The sequence below is a fragment of the Notechis scutatus genome, chromosome 2 (genome assembly GCF_049901735.1).
Source record: "Notechis scutatus isolate UNSWTSFEM ecotype Mainland chromosome 2, rNotScu1.2, whole genome shotgun sequence".
In the NCBI taxonomy this organism is placed as follows: domain Eukaryota; kingdom Metazoa; phylum Chordata; class Lepidosauria; order Squamata; family Elapidae; genus Notechis; species Notechis scutatus.
The window spans coordinates 13,217,115-13,235,427 of record NC_142010.1 but is presented as its reverse complement, the minus strand read 5'-3'; the positions used below and the strand labels follow the sequence as shown (position 1 = coordinate 13,235,427).

At 44.3% G+C, this 18,313-nt stretch overlaps 2 protein-coding genes across 3 annotated transcripts in view; one reads left to right on the top strand and one right to left on the bottom strand.

Moving 5' to 3' along the window:
- The window catches only part of LOC113432298 (H-2 class II histocompatibility antigen, E-S beta chain-like), a 39,028-nt gene extending 27,828 nt beyond the window's left edge, over positions 1-11,200 (top strand). The window contains exon 6 of the mRNA XM_087953538.1: positions 10,877-11,200. Coding sequence (XP_087809664.1) covers positions 10,877-10,890 — 14 coding nt within the window. The 3' untranslated portion in view covers positions 10,891-11,200. The remainder of the gene's footprint in view (positions 1-10,876) is intronic.
- LOC113432426 (rano class II histocompatibility antigen, A beta chain-like) overlaps positions 1-18,313 on the bottom strand; it is a 404,516-nt gene that overhangs the window by 137,055 nt on the left and 249,148 nt on the right. The gene's annotated exons all lie outside the window — the stretch shown is intronic.

Genomic DNA, 18,313 nt, shown 5'->3' with positions numbered 1-18,313 from the left:
TTCTTTATATGCAGTTGACATTGTCATTTTATAATTTTGAGACCACAATTTTTGCCATTTATTTAAGTCAATCCCATATCCGAATTTTTCCCCCACTCAATCATTGTTTCTTTTACTTGTTCTTCCTCTAATTTAAACTCTAGCAAAAATTTTATCTAAATCAGTCAACTTATCATAGATACCTTCTGTTTTAACATCTTTATCAAATCTAGATTTTATTTGCAAATATGAAAACCAATTCATTTTTACACCTTGTTCTTCCAACGCTTGCATAGATTTAAGTTCACCCTTTTCATTCAATATCTCACCATATCTGTTTCTTCCTTTTTATATATTATTGGATAGGAAAAAGCTTCAATATTAGATAACTATAGTGGAATTTTTAAATAATATTGCTTTTTTTATCTTCTCCCAGTTTAGAAACAATGCTTCTCGAATATAATTTCTTCTAAAATACCCCTGCGTTTTAGTTCCCTTATACCAGAGGAAGGCATGCCACCCTAGCGGCAACTCATGTCCTTCTAAATTCAAAAGTCTAGTATTCCTTAGTGTGGTAATATATTTTATTAATCATTTTATCATTTTCCGTAAGGCCTTTGAATAACTAGCAATAAGTCTAGGGATATAGACATTCTTGGTGGGGGTAGGAGTACCTTTGCTCATGAGTGTCTCATCCTGTTTGATTCTGCAAGTTTAGAAGGAATAGGAAAATAGGTAAAAGTTCAAGGTACACAGTTGTGCTTTCTCATGGGACTTTCCAAACTTTCCCATGAGACTTTCCGTGGCTGTATGATCTCATCCTAGTAAGGTAACATCTGGGACTTTCCAAGATTGTGTGTTCTCATGCTGGTGAAGTAATCTCCTGTTGAGGTCATTGTTTTCTGAATATGCATACTGTATTTTTGCTTGTGTTTTTCTCAATAAATACTGCTACCTGAGTTCACTCAGGGCTGGCATTTTCTCAGACATTTCCCTGTGTCTCATTTCGAATGTCAGTCCACCATAAATGGTGACCCCGACGTGATAGCTTGGAAGGCTATACGTTTCCCGCATCCTATACTCATCGTCGCGGACGTCGACTGGGCCCTCATCTTCTTCGCTGGACGAAGATAGATTCTTTCGTGAGTATGGGGGAGATCTCTCGAAGGCTCAGAAAGAGCACATCAGGGAATTGAGAGGGATCATTGGGAATAGTTTTGGGTTTGGAATTGGCAGTAGGGGTTGTGCTGTAGGAAAGAAAGAAATTGAGGACTTACTACAGTATGTTTGGAAAAATATTAAGTCATATCCGGAGGGAGGTAGTATTAAAGTAGAGTCCTGGAAAAGATAGGGAAATTTTTGCACGAGGAACCTCGTGCCCCTTCTTCAATTTTGTTAACCTGGAGGGTGATTATGGATGCGTTAGCTACTTATGAACAACCGCTCCTAGCACCCCCGAAGAAGGTTTGCCGCTTTACCATGCGGTGCGTTTGTTGCCGCCGACGGCACCTCCAGATAAATCTGGGGACTGTCCGGCGCTAGAAATACTTTGTCAGAGGATAAGAGTTTACCTTTAAGGGTTCAGGTGGATGCAGTTACTGCAGCTATTCAAGAAGCAAAGAATAGAGGGGAATTATCAGGAGATGATTTGGTGGAGTTTGGAGTAGAAGTTCAACTTAATCCAGTAGAAATTGTCATGGATGCTGCATTAAATCCATGCAGCGGGAGTGGAAGCCTTGACCTCTCAGGATTTTGAGGGAAGTTAAGCAAGCAGCAAAAGAATATGGTGTTAGATCGCCATATACTCAGGCATTGTTAGAAGCAGTTGGTTATGGAAATAAAATGATTCTGGCTGACTGGAAAGCTCTGTTGAATATGATTTTAACTCCAGCTCAATATTTGGTGTTAGATCAGAAATGGAGACAGCTGGCAGTCCAGAGGGGAACAGCAAATGTTACCCCAGATCAGCTTTACGGAGCTGGTATTTTACAACAGTGGAACAACAGAGAGATGGTATGCCTGAGGAAGGGTTCGTTCTTCTCCCACAATTAATTTTTCAAGCCGTAGGAGCTCTCCCTGACGGCGAAGGTGGTGAGAAGACCTTTACTAACATCAAACAAGGGAACAATGAACCCTATGAAAATTTCATTAGCAGACTGAAATTGGCTATTGAAAGACAAATTGATAATCAATTCGCCCAGAAAGAGTTGCTTTTTAAGTTAGCAGTAGAACAAGCTAACACAGATTGCAGAAAGATCTTAAATCCACTTGTAGCAAGTGGAGAGCGAAAATCGCGGATTTGATTAATGCATGTAGGAAGGTAGGGAGTCAGTCTTTTAACATGGAGACTTTAGCTCTGGCTTTACAAACAGGACATGCTCAAAAGGGGAATTGTTTCAATTGTGGGAAGCCTGGAGATTTTAAAGCGCAATGTCGGGCTCCTGGAGGAGGTCAAAGTCAGCAGAATAAGAGATCAATGGGACAGCGTGTTCGTCCTAAATCAGTGTGCCCAAAATGTAAAAAAGGCTACCATTGGGCAAATCAGTGCAGACTTCATTCTGAGGGAAAAAACTAGGAAGCAGGGATCAGGGCATTCTCCCTACTCTAAAGAGTGAAGTAATGTCCGAAGGGTTGGAGCCACCAGAGAGAGGTAGGGATAAGATATGGTTGCCAGCTACTAAAGGTTCAGCAGGAATTGATCTTCCATTAGCCGAGGATTTGGAATTGGGGTATCCGCATGTGGTTTGTTTAGGGTCAACGGATTTCTATGGACCGTTGCCTCCGGCTTCTGTGGGTCTTCTTCTTCCTAGATCATCGGCTCATAGGCGTCAATTGTTTGTGGTTCCTGGGGTTATTGATTCGGATTATGAGGGTCAGATCAAAATTCAGGTTCACTCACCTGTCCCTCAATCTTTGAAAAAAGGGGATTGTTTTGCACAGCTTATAGTTTTGCCAAATATGTCTTTGGGAGAGTCAGATGGAATTCGTCAGGGTGGATTTGGATCTATGGATAGGTTTAAGGAGTCTAGTGTGTTTTCTATTATGTAAGGTATTAGGCAAAATGACAAACCAAAATTAACTCTTTTGGTTGAAGGCAGAAAGTTTACTGGAGTGCTGGACACTGGAGCAGATGTCTCTGTGATCAGTGAAAGTGAGTGGCCTAGGGAGTGGCCGACAGATCCTACACCGTCTGTTCGAGGAGTCGGAGGACTTCAAGCGCACGGGTTAGTAGGAAGATTCTTAGAGTTAAAACACAGCAGGGAGGGGCTGTTGCATTTGTCCAACCGATTGTTCTGCGCCTTCACGTTAACTTGTGGGGCAGAGATTTGATGCAACAGTTTGATACAAGGGTTGTCATTCATGATGACTGAACACCCACCTGTGGAGTTATTAAAATTACAACTACTCCAACAGGAGCCAGTGTGGATAGACCAATGGCCTTTGACTAATGAGAAATTAGTTCATTTACATGAATTGGTTCAACAACAATTAGAAAAAGGACATATAGTGCCTACCACTAGTCCTTATAATTCTCCAGTTTTTGTTATCAAAAGAAATCTGGAAAATACAGATTTTTACATGATCTGAGAAGCATAAATTCTATATTAAAGCCAATGGGTCCACTACAATGTGGGACGCCTAATCCTAATTTAATACCTGATGGATGGAATATAAGAGTGTTAGATTTGCAAGATGCTTTCTTCTCCATTCCTTTGCACCCTGAAGATGTAGATTTGTTTGCTTTTACTATTTTGAGTATAAATCAGGGGCAGCCCACTAAGCGATACGCATGGACTGTCCTTCCGCAAGGAATGTTAAATAGTCCTACAATGTGTCAAATGTTTGTGGATTGGGCTTTACAACCTTTTCGGAGTAAATTCCCGGACTGGAAGGTTTATCATTATATGGATGATATTTTGATAGCTGCCAATATTTCTGATGATGCCATGAATTCTGCTGTCATTCTTTTAACTGCTATACTAAAGGAGAAGGGCCTAATAGTTAGTCCTGAAAAATTGCAAAAAGAATATCCTTTTGCCTATTTAGGTCATAAATTATTCCTGAGTCACATTACACCCCTGAAATTGGAATTTGTTCTTCCTAATCCTTTAACCTTAGTGGGTTTACAACAATTTTTGGGTCATATAAATTGGATCAGGCCGTATTTGGGTTTAACTACTCTTCAATTAAGTCCTTTGTTTCAAGCTTTGGCTAGTGCTAAACAAGCATCTGACATAATAACCTTAAATGAAGAACAAAAAGGGATTTTGTCATTGATTGAACAAGTTTTAAGCCATAGATGGACAGATAGATGCTTGCTAGATTGTCCATTATCAGTGATTTTAATCTCAGAACGAAGGGCTACTGCATTGATAGTTCAGGTAAAAGAAAAAACTGCTTTAAGGATTTTGGAATGGATTCATTTGTCTCATACACCATCGAAATCCATAAATTGTATCACAGAACAGCTTGCTGATATTTTTAATCGTGCTCGTCAGCGCTGCAAGGCTATTGCTGGTATGGAACCAGTAACATGTTATGTTCCTTTTGCTTTAGCTACCTGGGAACAGATGATTTGCAATAGTGAGTTTTTGCAGGTTTTGGTACATTCCTGGCCAGGGAAGTTTTCTTGTCATCCTCCAGCCGATCCTAGGCTATCTTTGTATAAATCAGTCAGAATTAATTTAGCAAGTCTTTTTGTAACTCAGCCTATATCAGATGCTCCTACAGTTTTTACTGATGGAGGGAAAGTTTTGGTGCTTGTGTTTGGAAAGATAAATCTGGAATTTGGCATACAAAAGTGACTTCAGAGCAGAAGTCTGCCCAGCAGGCAGAACTTGCTGCTGTAGTTTTGGCTTTTCAAAATTTTCACAATCAGGATTTTAATTTAATAGTGGATTCATTGTATGTGTATAATTTGTTACCCTTTGTAGCAGGTTCTTATTTGTCTCCTGGAATATCACCTGATATTTTAAGATTGCTTTTGCTGTTACAAGGATGTTTGGAGCAGCGTGTGAATGTGTGTTTTGTTGCTCACATTCGTAGTCATAGTAATTTGCCTGGAATTTTATCACAAGGTAATGCCAAAGCTGACAGTGCTGTAACTTCAGTCCTCACTGTCCAGCCATGGGACAGTCATAGTTATTTTCATCAAAACGCTAAAGCATTGGCACAGCAATTCAAACTTACTACTGCAGAAGCTGCTGCCATAATTCAACAATGTCCAACTTGTTCAAAGCAGGGCACAGCTATTCCTATGGGAGTTAACCCCAGAGGGTTGAAACCTTCAATGATTTGGCAAATGGATGTTACTCAATATCCGCCATTTGCGCCCTGGAAGTATATACATGTGACTGTGGATACTTACTCAGGATTTTTAATGGCTACCCCTCAAAGAGGTGAGATGGTTAAACATGTCATCAATCATTGCATTAAGACTTTTTCAGTTGCTGGTACACCTAAAACTTTAAAAACTGATAATGGTGCGGCTTATCGGAGCACCGGTTTTGATCAGTTTTGCAAACAATGGTCCGTGGAACATAAATTTGGGATTCCATACAATTCTACTGGGCAAGCTATTGTAGAACGTCATAATGCCACGCTCAAGACCATGTTGACTAAATTAAATAAAAAAGGAGGGAAGCTCCTGGGGCTTCCGGCGATTCAAGATCAATTAAATCTAGCTTTATATACTTTAAATTTTTTAAATTTGTCTGGTAACCCCCCTGCGAGCGCGGCCAGCAGGCATTTTTCTTCTCCTTCTACAGATGCGGTGAGACCTCGGGTGTTGGTGCGGTTCCTTCCGGATCCGGCATGGGTTCCTGCTGAGCTGATAACGTGGGGACGTGGTTATGCAGCAGTTGAACATCTTGGTCAAATTCGTTGGGTTCCTGGTCGGTGTGTTCGACCGGATCATTCGCAGGCACCCGTGAAGGAAGTTTCGGAGGAGCAGGATGGCGCATCTGTGGTTCCTGATTCTTTTGATGCCGATGGCTCGGACGCGGCGCTGTGAAGACTGGGAAAAGATGACTGCTTACCTGAGATTACCAACTTGTATGCAGCAGGTTTCTTTGGGGAACCGGACTAAATTAATCTGCAAACAGCGGTATCCTTTGGTTTTTCCAGCATACTGGTCCTGGCATAAGGATCAAGACATTCTTTACTCGGGACCTGATAAGGATATTATATCTTCAGCCTGTGCAACAACTCTGATCCTGTTTAATGTTTCTGTTTCAGACTATGGACAATATCAGTGTCAATTGGAGTTGCCTAAGTTACATTATACAGACTCTCTTTCCATTCGTCTTATGCCTCCACGAACTTCGATACGGAGGCAAAGAGATGTTATAAGATGATTAATGTAGAAATGTCTGAAATTCGTAAAGTTACTTTGCAAAATCGATATGCTTTAGATATTATGTTAGCTGCCCAAGGAGGAGTTTGTGCTTTAATTCATTCGCATTGTTGTGTTTTTATACATAATTATGAGCCAAACATTACAAAGACTGTTCAGGACATGGAAGATCGTATTGCTCAGCATCAATCTGGAGCCGATGGGTTTAATGCATCATTCTGGGACAGTCTGTGGTCCTGGCTTCCTGATGGATCATGGTTTCGCTCCTTATTGCAAGGGGTTGTTATTATTATTGCTATATGTATCTTATTATGTTGTTTTATTCAATGTATTCCTAATCTATTACAAATGTGTACTTCAGTCTTCCGGCGTGTGGGATCAGGTCATGAGGGAACTGTGTACTATGCCACTAAAACACCCCCTATCTTTGAATAAATAAAAAAGGAGGGAATGTGGTAATATATTTTATTAATCATTTTATCATTTTCTGTAAGGCCTTTGAATAACTAGCAATAAGTCTAGGGATATAGACATTCTTGGTGGGGGTAGGAGTACCTTTGCTCATGAGTGTCTCATCCTGTTTGATTCTGCAAGTTTAGAAGGAATAGGAAAATAGGTAAAAGTTCAAGGTACACAGTTGTGCTTTCTCATGGGACTTTCCAAACTTTCCCATGAGACTTTCCGTGGCTGTATGATCTCATCCTAGTAAGGTAACATCTGGGACTTTCCAAGATTGTGTGTTCTCATGCTGGTGAAGTAATCTCCTGTTGAGGTCATTGTTTTCTGAATATGCATACTGTATTTTTGCTTGTGTTTTTTCTCAATAAATACTGCTACCTGAGTTCACTCAGGGCTGGCATTTTCTCAGACATTTCCCTGTGTCTCATTTCGAATGTCAGTCCACCATACCTTAGTGCTATCCACTCCTTTTCCCACATCAGATTCGTCGCTTGGTAGTATAATTCCCAATTGGGCAAAGCAAATCCTCCTCTTATTCTTGCATCTTGTAGCAATTTAAGTTTTATTCTTTACTGTATTTTAGCACTATTTTGTTTAAATCTTCAAAAAATTCTTTCCCTATTCTGATTGGAATTGTCTGGAATAAGTATAAGATTCTGGGCAATACATTCATCTTAATTGTAGATATTCTCCCAATCAGTGATAATTGTAAATTTTCCCATTTTATCAAGTCTGTTGCAATCTGTTGTTTAAGTTTGAGATAATTATCCTCCTTAAGTGTGCTACATCTTGGTGTTATATGTATCCCTAAATACTCAACCTTGTTTGTGACCTGGATCCCCAAAACTTCCAATTCTTTCTTTCGTCTTACTAACATGTTCTTTGCTAAAATCTTTGTTTTATCTTTATTTATTTTCAAACCTGCTACTTTCTCATACTCTTCTATCTTTTCTATCAGTTTAGGTGCTGACTCCAATGGATCCTCTGATATAAATACCAGGTCTTTTTTCCACTTCTAACTATTGTCTCTAAATCTTTATTTTATATCAATTCATTGTTTCTTTGCTTGTTTATCATTTTCTATCATCCTTTGGCTTTTTCCCTTAATCCTTCCTCCATTTACCATCATTTTCTGATATTTTCTCTCCCATTTCTCAAAGTTTCCCCCCTCCCTCTTAGATCTCTACTGTGTATCTCCGTAACCATTTCATTTATCAGCATTCCAGTCTCAAAATCCCCCCTCCTATTTATTATATCCATCATTAATATCTCATATTCAGCTTCTTTTTTCTTCTTGTGTTATTTGTTGTTCCTTTTGATCCATTTCACTGCTTTCTCTTTCTTCTAACTCTTCCCCCTTTGTCCTTTCTTCTTCTTCTTCTTCTTCTTCTTCTTCTTCTTCTTCTTCTTCTTCTTCTTCTTCTTCTTCTTCTTCTTCTTCTTCTTCTTCTTCTTCTTCTTCTTCTTCTTCTTCTTCTTCTCTTCTTCTTCTTCTTCTTCTTCTTCTTCTTCTTCTTCTCTCCTTCTTCCTTCTTCTCCTCCTCCTCCTTCTTCTTCTTCTTCTTCTTCTTCCACCATTTCTGATTTTTCCTCCATATTCTGTATGTTCAGTTCCCAGTTCTGGAGATTCTCCTGGACTCATGAAGAGGAGATGGCAGTCACAGCTAGGAGAGGGTCTGTAAGTCTTTGGGTTAGTTGGCCACTTTGGCAAATAAATTTAATAAATAACTAAATGTACTAAACAAACAAACAAACAAACAAATGTGGTATTACACCTGATTAAAAGTGTGTTTCCATTTTCCATGAGATCCCAAGAATCCTCCGAATCCTGCTGTGTTTGTCCTCCCTGTCTTCTGCGTTATTTCTTTCCATCTCCACCACATCTGGCAGAAGGCTCCTTACACCTCTGGGCATTTCTAGCATTTATTCCTGTCGGATTTGCCTATTTGGGGGATTCTTCCCTTTTGGAGAGTGCAACTGATCCCAATCAGGAAGGATTTCACTTTTTTCCCTCTTTCAGGATCCCTTTTAATTTCTTGCTGCAATTTACTTTGGAAGATGACTCAAAACACAGAATATTTTCAGGAGTGAAAAGGGATCCTGGCCTGAACTAACCAACTTGGTCTCCTGTTTTGGGCCCTCCTGTGCCTCTCATGTGCCTCCTTCTCTTCCTTCCATCCAGCCAAGCCCACCGTCACCATCTCCCCCACCAAGATGGATCCCGCTTCCCCCAACACCATCCTCCTCTGCACCGCCACGGGCTTTTACCCCCTGGAGATCGAGATCCAGTGGCTGAAGAACGGGAAGCTGGAGGAGGAGGGCGTGGCCTTCGGGGAGGAGCTCCAGAATGGAGACTGGACCTACCAGCTCCAGGTGATGCTGGAGACCCAGCCCCAGCGGGGGGACGTCTATACTTGCCAGGTGGGGCATGTCAGCATGGAGGCCCCCATCAGCGTCCAGTGGGGTAAGCCCCTCCCCTCCTGCCCTGAGAAGGGGGAGAGAACCTCCCTATGGGGGGAGCCGGAATGGACCCTCCTGGGGGACGGTGGGCCTGATCCTCCTGCTCAGGTGAGGCTCCTTCTCCTTCCCCAGAGCCCCGTTCCTCCAGCTCTGCCAGGAGCAAACTCTGGACAGGGATCATGGGGGCCGTGATTGGAGTGGCCTTCCTGGCTGTGGGGCTCTTCTCCTACCTGAAGAACAAGAAAGGTGAGTCTGGGGGGCTGGAGGAGAGGTTGTGGGGAGGGGACGATCTAGGGGAGGACTCTCATCAAGCTCAGCAGGTGGCCAAGAGGGTCTCCTTGAGGAATAGTTTTGGGAACTTCTGTTCCTCAAGGGGGCTATAAGGAAGATCGTCCAACCTATTATGGGCTACCAGTGGGGAGGGGAACCCCCTGAATCCTCCAGCCCATGAAGGATCCTAATTGGCTCTTTTTCTCCTTCCAGCCACTCCCATCCAACCTCCTGCAGGTGAGTTTCTCCTCTTCCTCCCTCATCTCAGCCCCTCCTACAAGTTATAGGTGTTTTTTTAATAATTTTTTTAAATATCTCTTTGTGTGGATACAGCAAATTTTTGGATTTTGGGCAGCTTTTCCTTACAGAGATCAGAAAAAATATTGCAATCAAAAAGAAAAGTACACAGAAACGCTAAAATCTTGCCAGAATTTTTCCAAGTTTTGGGAAATTGCAAAAGGGAAGGGAAGGAGGGAAGGGAAGGAGGATCCCAGGTTTACATTTCTCCCCTCCCCCAGTAGTTTGTAAGCAACTCATCCATTCTTTTAGGCTCAGTGTGGAGGGGGGTTCCTGAGGGGATTCAGGCATGGGGACAATTCCACCCCGTGTCTATTTTAAAAGGGGTGAGTCCCATGTTAATATGCACTGTGGTATTTTGGGCCACTTCAGCAAATGGCAGATCTTCCCAGCTAGATTGCTGATAATTAACACATCATCTCAGGTATTGTTCTATAATAGCGTTAGCTCGTTCTGCAGCTCCTTCCGTACTCGGATGGAGGGTGGAGCTAAGCCCTTGAGAATGATGACCCTATCACCTTCATGAACTCCCTCCAAAACTCCACTGTGAACTGGACCCTTCCTCCTCCCCCCAGTCCCAGATGATCCTTCTTGGCTCTCCATGGAGACTCATTTGGGTTCACTAGTCAGAACCTTGACAGGCTGTTCTTCCTGACCCCGCTTCTCCTTGTGGGAATTCACAGAATTTGTGGCCAAGTGACCCCAGGCTCCCCCCTTTTCTTCAACCCCCATCCTGGCCCCATGTCCTTTGGTCATAGGAAATGTCTACAGGGGGAGGGAGGGGGGTCTCTCCTCTTGATTAACCCTCTAATTAAGACAAATAGGGAGAATCCCAGAATCCCCTGGAGATGAAATGGGAAGGAATCCTGGTCCTTCCCAGCCTTTTCCTCCCTGAAATGGGCGGATTCTCCCTCTATTTGTCCCTGCCTGTCAATCACCCCCCTGCAGTGTGGGCCTGCCTTGGGGCTGGGGGGCTGAAAGGGAAGTTAAAAATGTTGTTTACACAAAAAATGTCTCTTTATATTCTAATTTTCTTCCCTGTCTCTTTTTCTGCAGCCCTCATGGATTAATCCTGCTCTCTGATGCAAAGGATATTTTTTTTCTTTAGTAGCTGATGATTCTTTGTCCTGTTTGCAACCTCTGAGAAATGGAGGCTGAAGGTGGCAGGTTGGGGGGAGGAGGAGGATGGTAGCTTCCTTTGGGGGCCTCCCTTTCTTGGGAGGGAGGGGTGGAGACCATCTAGACTGTCCCCTGGGATGCTGGGCCGACCTGTCCCTCTAGCCCCTTCATCTCTCCTGGCTTTGAACCCACAGCAGCTTCACCGACATTATTCTTCTTATGAATCACTTCCCTTCCCTTCGCTTTGCTATGAAAGAATAAAGTTTAGAAGCCGTAAACCCTGGACTCCTTCCTTCCTCTTTGCCGCCCCCACAGGAGGCTCCTCCCTCTGCTGCCTCTGGATCCCAGCTCCTTTGGGGGTCTGAAGACAGAACTGGTTCGGGAGGATGGTGGGCAGATCCGGGGAGGGGAAGGACCCCCCTCCTGCTCAGAGGCCTCCTTGCTCTGCTTCCCCTCAAGCCCCGTTTGGAGGAGCACAATGCCAGCAGGCAGGGTCTTCCCTGAACATTTGTTGGGAGCCATTGGGGGGCACCTGAGACCCCCCTACATTGACCCGGCCATTTCAACCTTTTCTCTCCCTCACAACTGGAAGAAGGTCCTGCCCCATTTTGGCACCCCAAACCCTCCTCCCTCCCTCTTTTGGGCTCAGATTCAAATGGTATAGACTAAACCTAAATGGTGTAGGCCCAAGCAAGGGGTTGGACTAGATGATCTCCAATAAATCCACCTGAAGCCTTTCCTGGTGTAGAAGACATTTGCCACGGAGGGGAAGACCAGCTCTGCAGGAAAGAGGGAGGTGGTTCAATGGGGCAGCCCTGAGTGGAAGACCCCTCCCATCTCCCCAACATCTCTAGATGCCCTTAGGTAGCCCTCCAATTGAGCCTCGCCCCCTCCAGAGGTCATCCAGACTGGCTCTGCAGGACTCCAGCTAGATCTCTAAGGGCAGAATTTCCCCCTCCCAATTCCTCATCTGGGGTCTTGGGGCCACCACAGGAAGAATCTTTGTGTCCTTGGAGAAAGTCTCTCAAACACGGGGAAGATTTGGGCTCCTGTTGGCAAAAATCTCCCCTTGGAAGACAGCGTGCAAGAACTTGGAGAAGGGACAACACCAAATGTATCAATGATAAAAAAAAAATTCAGGTTTCCTTAACAAAGAAAAGGCATTGTTACTGATAGATGCTTCATTGCTCAGGGGAACTGAACCAGCCAATTTTTAGAGAATCAAGCAAGGGTGGTTGGCTGTTTCCCAGGAGCAGCTATCAAAGAGGAAACTGAGGGGCTTCCAGAAATAATGACGTCCACAGATTCTTCTTATCCCTTTTCCCTCTTTCATGTGGGGAGGAATGAACAAGTCCCTGGAAACTTCCGGTGGCCAGAGGACCTTGTGGCTGCCCTATTTGGGGACTCAGCCATGGGGTGGAGGAGGACAATCCCTGAGCTGTCCTGGTGAGGAATCCAGGGTTGTTGCCTGCTGGATCCTGGCCAGTTCCTCAGTTCTGCTTCGGAAGAGCCCAAAGCTTCAGGCTAGGGAAGCGGAACCCAAGCGCCTCTGCAGCTGATGGGGTTGGCGGAAGTGCTGCTCTGTGTGTGTGTATGTGTGAGTGTGTGTGTATGTGTGTGTGTGCAGGAAGAACTCAGAGGAAATCACAATTTTGTGGGAGAGGGAAACACGAAAAGAGCCTTAGAAGTTCTGCTTTGGCCAAAAGAGCGATGGATCTGGGGCCCATGTTGGGTGACTGGGTGTGTCCAAAGACACAATTGTGGGACAGGGGGAAAGTGAGTGGGGAGCAAGGGGGAGGGGGATCCAGGCCATCCCAGGATAGGCGCCCTGTGAGATGCCTCCCTGCAATAGCTGGGGAGGGTTGGGGCTCTGAGCTAAACTGGCATCACCAACCATCAGCTGATCTTTCATCATCCGCCCTCAACAGCCGGCAGCTGCCCAACCTCCCAGGGCCTCCCCTGGCTGAGAGGGACCAGCCTGCTTAGCCTGAGGATGGGAGACCACCAGGAAGCATCGGGGCTGCTGCAGAGGTTGAAACTCCTCCAAGACAAGGAGGGCGAACCTTTAGGCCCCCTAAATCTCCCCTTCCTCAAAAGATTCACTTCCCTCTTTTTCCTCTTTCAGACTTGCCTGGTCCTCTCCCTGAAACTCTCCCCATCCCCCTTTCTCAGCTCCTGCCATTTGGAAGACCTCGTGGGAACCCAATTCCCCTTGTCCAGAGGGAGGAGGCAAAGTTATAGTGGACAGGAAACCCTAAAGGGGGCAACAAGGGGTCTCACCTTCCCTGGTCCCTGCCCCTCCTTTAAATACAGGAGAGAGTGGGGAGGGATGGAGGGGGAAGAGGGAGCAGGAGGGCAGAGAAGAGGGAGGGAGGAGTGAAGGGGAGAGAAGAGAGCGAGGGGGAGAGGAAAGTGGGGAGGGAGGGAGGAGGGAGGGAGAGGAGAGCTAGAGGGGGAGGGGCAGACTCTGGGAGGGCAGAGAAGCCATCAAGGGGATGGGTGAGGCTGAACTCAGCCCCTCCCCCATATTTGTATCTCAGCAAAGGCCCTGTGAACAGGCGTACAGGTGTACACACGCACACACATACAGGAGAGACTCTCCTTAGAGAAGCAGCAAAGAAGGTTATCATGCCCCTTGCGGAATCTGACTCGGAGGGGAGGCCGGGCAGCTGACAGGGAGCGGGAGTATGACTCTGTTGGCTATGGAAGAAACTGGGGAGGGGCACAGTCAGACTGGGCTGAGCAGGGGAGAGGTAGAGCAAGGGAGTGGGAATTTGGAGGAACACCCAGGCCCACCCCCTCTTCATTCTAGGGCATACAGGGAGGAATAGAGAAGGGAGCAATGTGAGTTGCATGGCTTACGGGGGACGAAAGGGCCCTGATTCCCTTCATTAGCTGCAGCTGGGAACACAGTGTTTAAAAAGGGAGTTTGCGCACAGCAAAGTTTCTGGAAGCAAATCGTGAGTTATCTTTGTTTGTCAAGGCTTATCTGGGTTCCTGGCATCTTCCCAACTGTGTGTGTTTTTTGGCCTTTCAAGGCTGCAATTCCTTCTCCTGCCCTGTCCAGTTAATTGCTGCAGTGTGGTTTGTGTGGATTTTTAGTTACAGTTTGCATGTACCTTGTTTTGGACTGAACTTCGTCCACTTAAATGCTGTTCTTGGGAGAGTTTTTTCTCCAGCCGAAGGGAACTGGACACTGGGGGCAAAGTTGGAGGTACTAAAGAACTCTTCTTACTTATGGGACAGTATTGTCACGTCCCACCCTTCAGTCACCTGAGACCACCTGAGGGACCTTTACCAGGGCTACTCCTCTCAGCCCCACGATCCTTCCTGCCTTCTGGTCCTCTGGGCAGCAGAGACTCCGAGACTCTTGCACAACCTGGGGTGCTGCTGAAGCCCCCCACACTTCATGTCCTGGGTGGAGCTCCCAGTCTTGGCCTGGGGGTCCCCAACAGAGCTGTGTGGGTCCCCCCCTCCAGAGCTCCTCCCCCTCAGAAAAGAACCCGGGCAATCCTGCGGCCAGTGGCCTTGATCTTCGGGAAGGTGGCACTGATGTCCATCTCCTGGCTCGGGGCTCCTGAGTGGGGGAGTGGAAGGGGGTCTTCCTCAGTGGGCCCTTGGGCCAGAGCAGGAAGTCCAGGCTGAAGCCGTTCCTGGCGTAGAAGACGTTTGCCATGGGGGGAGGACCAGCTCTGCGGGAGAGAGAGGGAGGATCAAGGAGGAAGACAGTCCACTTCCCTCCTCCCCAGCAACCCCACCCCTGCAACCCTCCCCCACCACACACCAGACCTCAGCAGGCTGCCCCTCTCAAATCTGAACTTGAACACAGGTCTTGTGTGTGCAGAGATGTCGCTTTCTGGAATCAGATCTGCAGGGACCCCAGCATGCCAGGGTGACTTCCAGAAAATGCTCCATAGTGGCCAAAACACATTCACACACACACCCTGGCCCTCGTTGTGGGGCCATCAGGCCAGCCCCACCGACAGCCCTTCCCCTCTTCCTCACCTCGGCCATCCGGCAAGAGCTGCACCAGCTCGTAGTCATGTGCCAGATTCTTGTCCTGGTTGTGTTTCTCCAGCACCTTTGCCACCACGGTGGGGGCCTTATCCTGGCTTGTTACCTGGGGAGGAAGATGGAGAAAGGGGGTTAGTCGGCCAGCCCTGTTGATGCCTCCCCTAAAGGCAGAAATGTCACCCAGCACTTGCCAAGCGAGATCGGCACCTGTTCTGACCCAAGCCTTGTTAAACAAACACAAAGTATGTATAAAAGCAAACATCTTTTAATGAGGCGCTTTGAATTCTGTGCATTCACAGCCAAGAGTCTTTCAAAACTCATTGTCCCAGACTCAAGGTTGCAAAAGGCTGCCAAGAACAAAAGACTAATTGCAGATAAATATCCCAAGCCAGAAGTTTCCAAAAAAAGAAACTGGAGGACGAGGACTCTGAGCATAAAGAACTTCTTTGCTTCCTGCAAAGAAGCCAACCCTGAAGGCTGGCTTTTATCCCTTACGGGAGAGGCCATCATCACCTTCCAACCTTACTCCCGAGTTGGCCTTGCTGCTTTAGCTGCTCTTTCCTTTGAGCAGCCCTGTGTGCATGTGCACTGGGCACAGGCTCCTCGGGGTCCTCTGCGTCACTGCTGCCAGCCTCCACAACCTCCGAAGGGAGCACCCCACTCTCCGATACTCCTGGCCCCATCCCTGCAGCACACGCAGGCCCTCATCCAAGGCCTTGCTCTCCGAGGCCTCAGCCGTCTGAACCTGCTGCCGGCAAACCACAACAGCACCCTTCCCATGCTTGGTCTCCCTTGTTCAGCATCTGCAGCCCTTGCAGGGACCTCTAAGTGGAATGGTGGTCTGGTTGGTCAGAGAAAAAGCTCAACCCTGCTTGCTAAAAACTGGAACTCAGCCAGGATTGATTGAAACCCAGAGAGCTAAATTACAAACATGGCAGTTTGCTTAGTGTTTTTTAAAAAATAATTGCTTATTTATTTATCTTTTTATCGTCTGTAACCTACCTAACCTGTCGGGGAGACAGACGGCATGTCAATTTAATAAAACTAATAAATACTGGTAATCTTTGACTTACGACCAAAACCGAAGCCAAAATTCCTGTTGCTAAGCGAGATGAGTGAATTTCGGTGCATTGTAACACCTTTCCTTGCCACGTCCCCCAAGTGAATAACTGCAGTTGTTGAGTGAGTAACCCGGTTGTTGAGTCTGGCTCCACCATTGACTTTTGCTTGTTGGGAGATCGCCAAAGGGGATCCCATGAATTCAGGACACTGTGACTGTCATAAAGACGAATCACTTGCCAAACATCTGAACTTTGACCAGGTGACCAAGGGGAGGCTGTAACTGTCATTAAGTGTGAAAACCCCAAGCCCTCCCCCTCCCCCGCGCTGCTCACCAGGATGCTTTTGTAGAGGGTGACATTCTGCAGCGCCATCCTCCTTTTTCATCATCCTCTTCCTTCCTTGCCCTTCCTTTCTTCGGCTCCTTCCTCTTCCTTTCTTCTGCTTCCTCCTCCTCCACCCCTCCTTCCTATTTCCTCCCCCACCTCTTCTCTTTCCCCTCCTACCCCTCCTTTTCCCTTCCTCCTCCTTCCTCCTTGGTTCTCCTCCACTTCGCTTCTTCCTCCTATTTTCTCCTCTACCCCTTCTCTTTCTCCTTCCTTTCCTTCCTCCTCCTCTTCTTCTCTTCCTCTTTTCTTCCTATTTCCTCCTCCACCTCTTCCCCTCCTACCCCCTCCTTTTCCCTTCCTCCTTCCTTCCCAATATCTCCTCCTTCCCGACAATGGTGATTGTGGATTTGGAGTTTTCATGAGCTGTAAGCCATAATCATCTCAATTATGACAACATCACAGCTTGAACTATCTTGCTTTGCATGTAATGAATCTATCTCATATATTAGTTTCACCTTTTAAGTTGCATTACTGAAATAAATGAACTTTTGCACGATATTCTAATTTTTCGAATTTCACCTGTAAGTCAAACTGCGATTGCTATAAAGTTTCTCCCAAGCATGGATCCTTTTATGAGAAATAAGATGACCATTCTGAACAAAACTCTTTCTACATTCCATGCATTTTATTTTATTTGAGTGTTTTATTCATTAACATTTTGAATACAGTGTATTGTCAGGGCGTATCATTTATGAAAATGCAAAAGAAAAACAAATATCAACATATATACTAGTAACAATAATAATGTAACAAAACAATTTTAACTCACTTCTTGTATTAGCTTATATATACTTTTTATGTTAATTATATCAAATGTTTCTACTTGTCAACCCTCTTTGTATTTAATTCCTATATAACGATAATATTCCTTCACCTAATTTTTTTTTTTTTTAAAACAAGTTTTATTAATTTTTAAAACACACAAATTATCATTATTCATTACATGTTTAAACCTTTTTTCATTGTCAATTTAACAAGTCAGATAAATTATAATTCTATTTTAAACCATTTCCATACAAAATACCAAAACCTCTTATTCAATTTCTCTTTACTTCTCTTTACTCTTATTCAATATCATTATTATTATTTCATCTGTTTCTTTCTGACTTAGTTACCATTATTCTCATTCTATATTTCTACAAGTTTTAACTAATTCTCCCCCCCAAAAAGACATATACACACACAACACACAAAACATAAAAAAAATCTTTTGGAAAGTAACTTGGACCCAGGTGTCTCTCTCTTCATGGACTTCAATTATATTCATGCTCATCTTACATATCATTACTTATTTTATTTACCATTCTAAGCCTTCTATATTAACTTCCCACATATTTCACACTTCTTACTTCTATCTTAATTAATCATCTTAGTTTGAATCATTATATTTATATCTTTTGTCCATTTTTTATCATCCCTTTGTCTCATTCCTTATAAAAAAAAAGAAAATAAGTTTCTCCTGAAATCATTAATCAGAGTATGATGCCTTTCTATCTCCCCCCCTAAGTTAATCAAATTAATCTTTAAAATAATATCTAATACCCAATCCGATTTTGCTTGGTACATTCTATCTAACTAATACATCCAACATAATTAAGTACATAATTAAACAATAAATCCAAATATTAAAAAAAGATACTATAATAAAAATTTTATAATAACATCAATACCATAGTCTTATTAAACTCTTTAATTAAAACAATATTCTAAACCTCCCCTATTATTAAGTTTTAAAGCCAATCATTTTTAAACATTTTAACATTTTAATCTCTTATCAACTCTTAAATCATTACAATACTACCATCTCATCTTATGTACCTTGCAAAATCTTTTTTTTTTTTTAAAAAAATTATACTTTATCCATTATCCATAAAAGATTTCTTTTTTTCATTTAATTTCAAAACATTGTAGC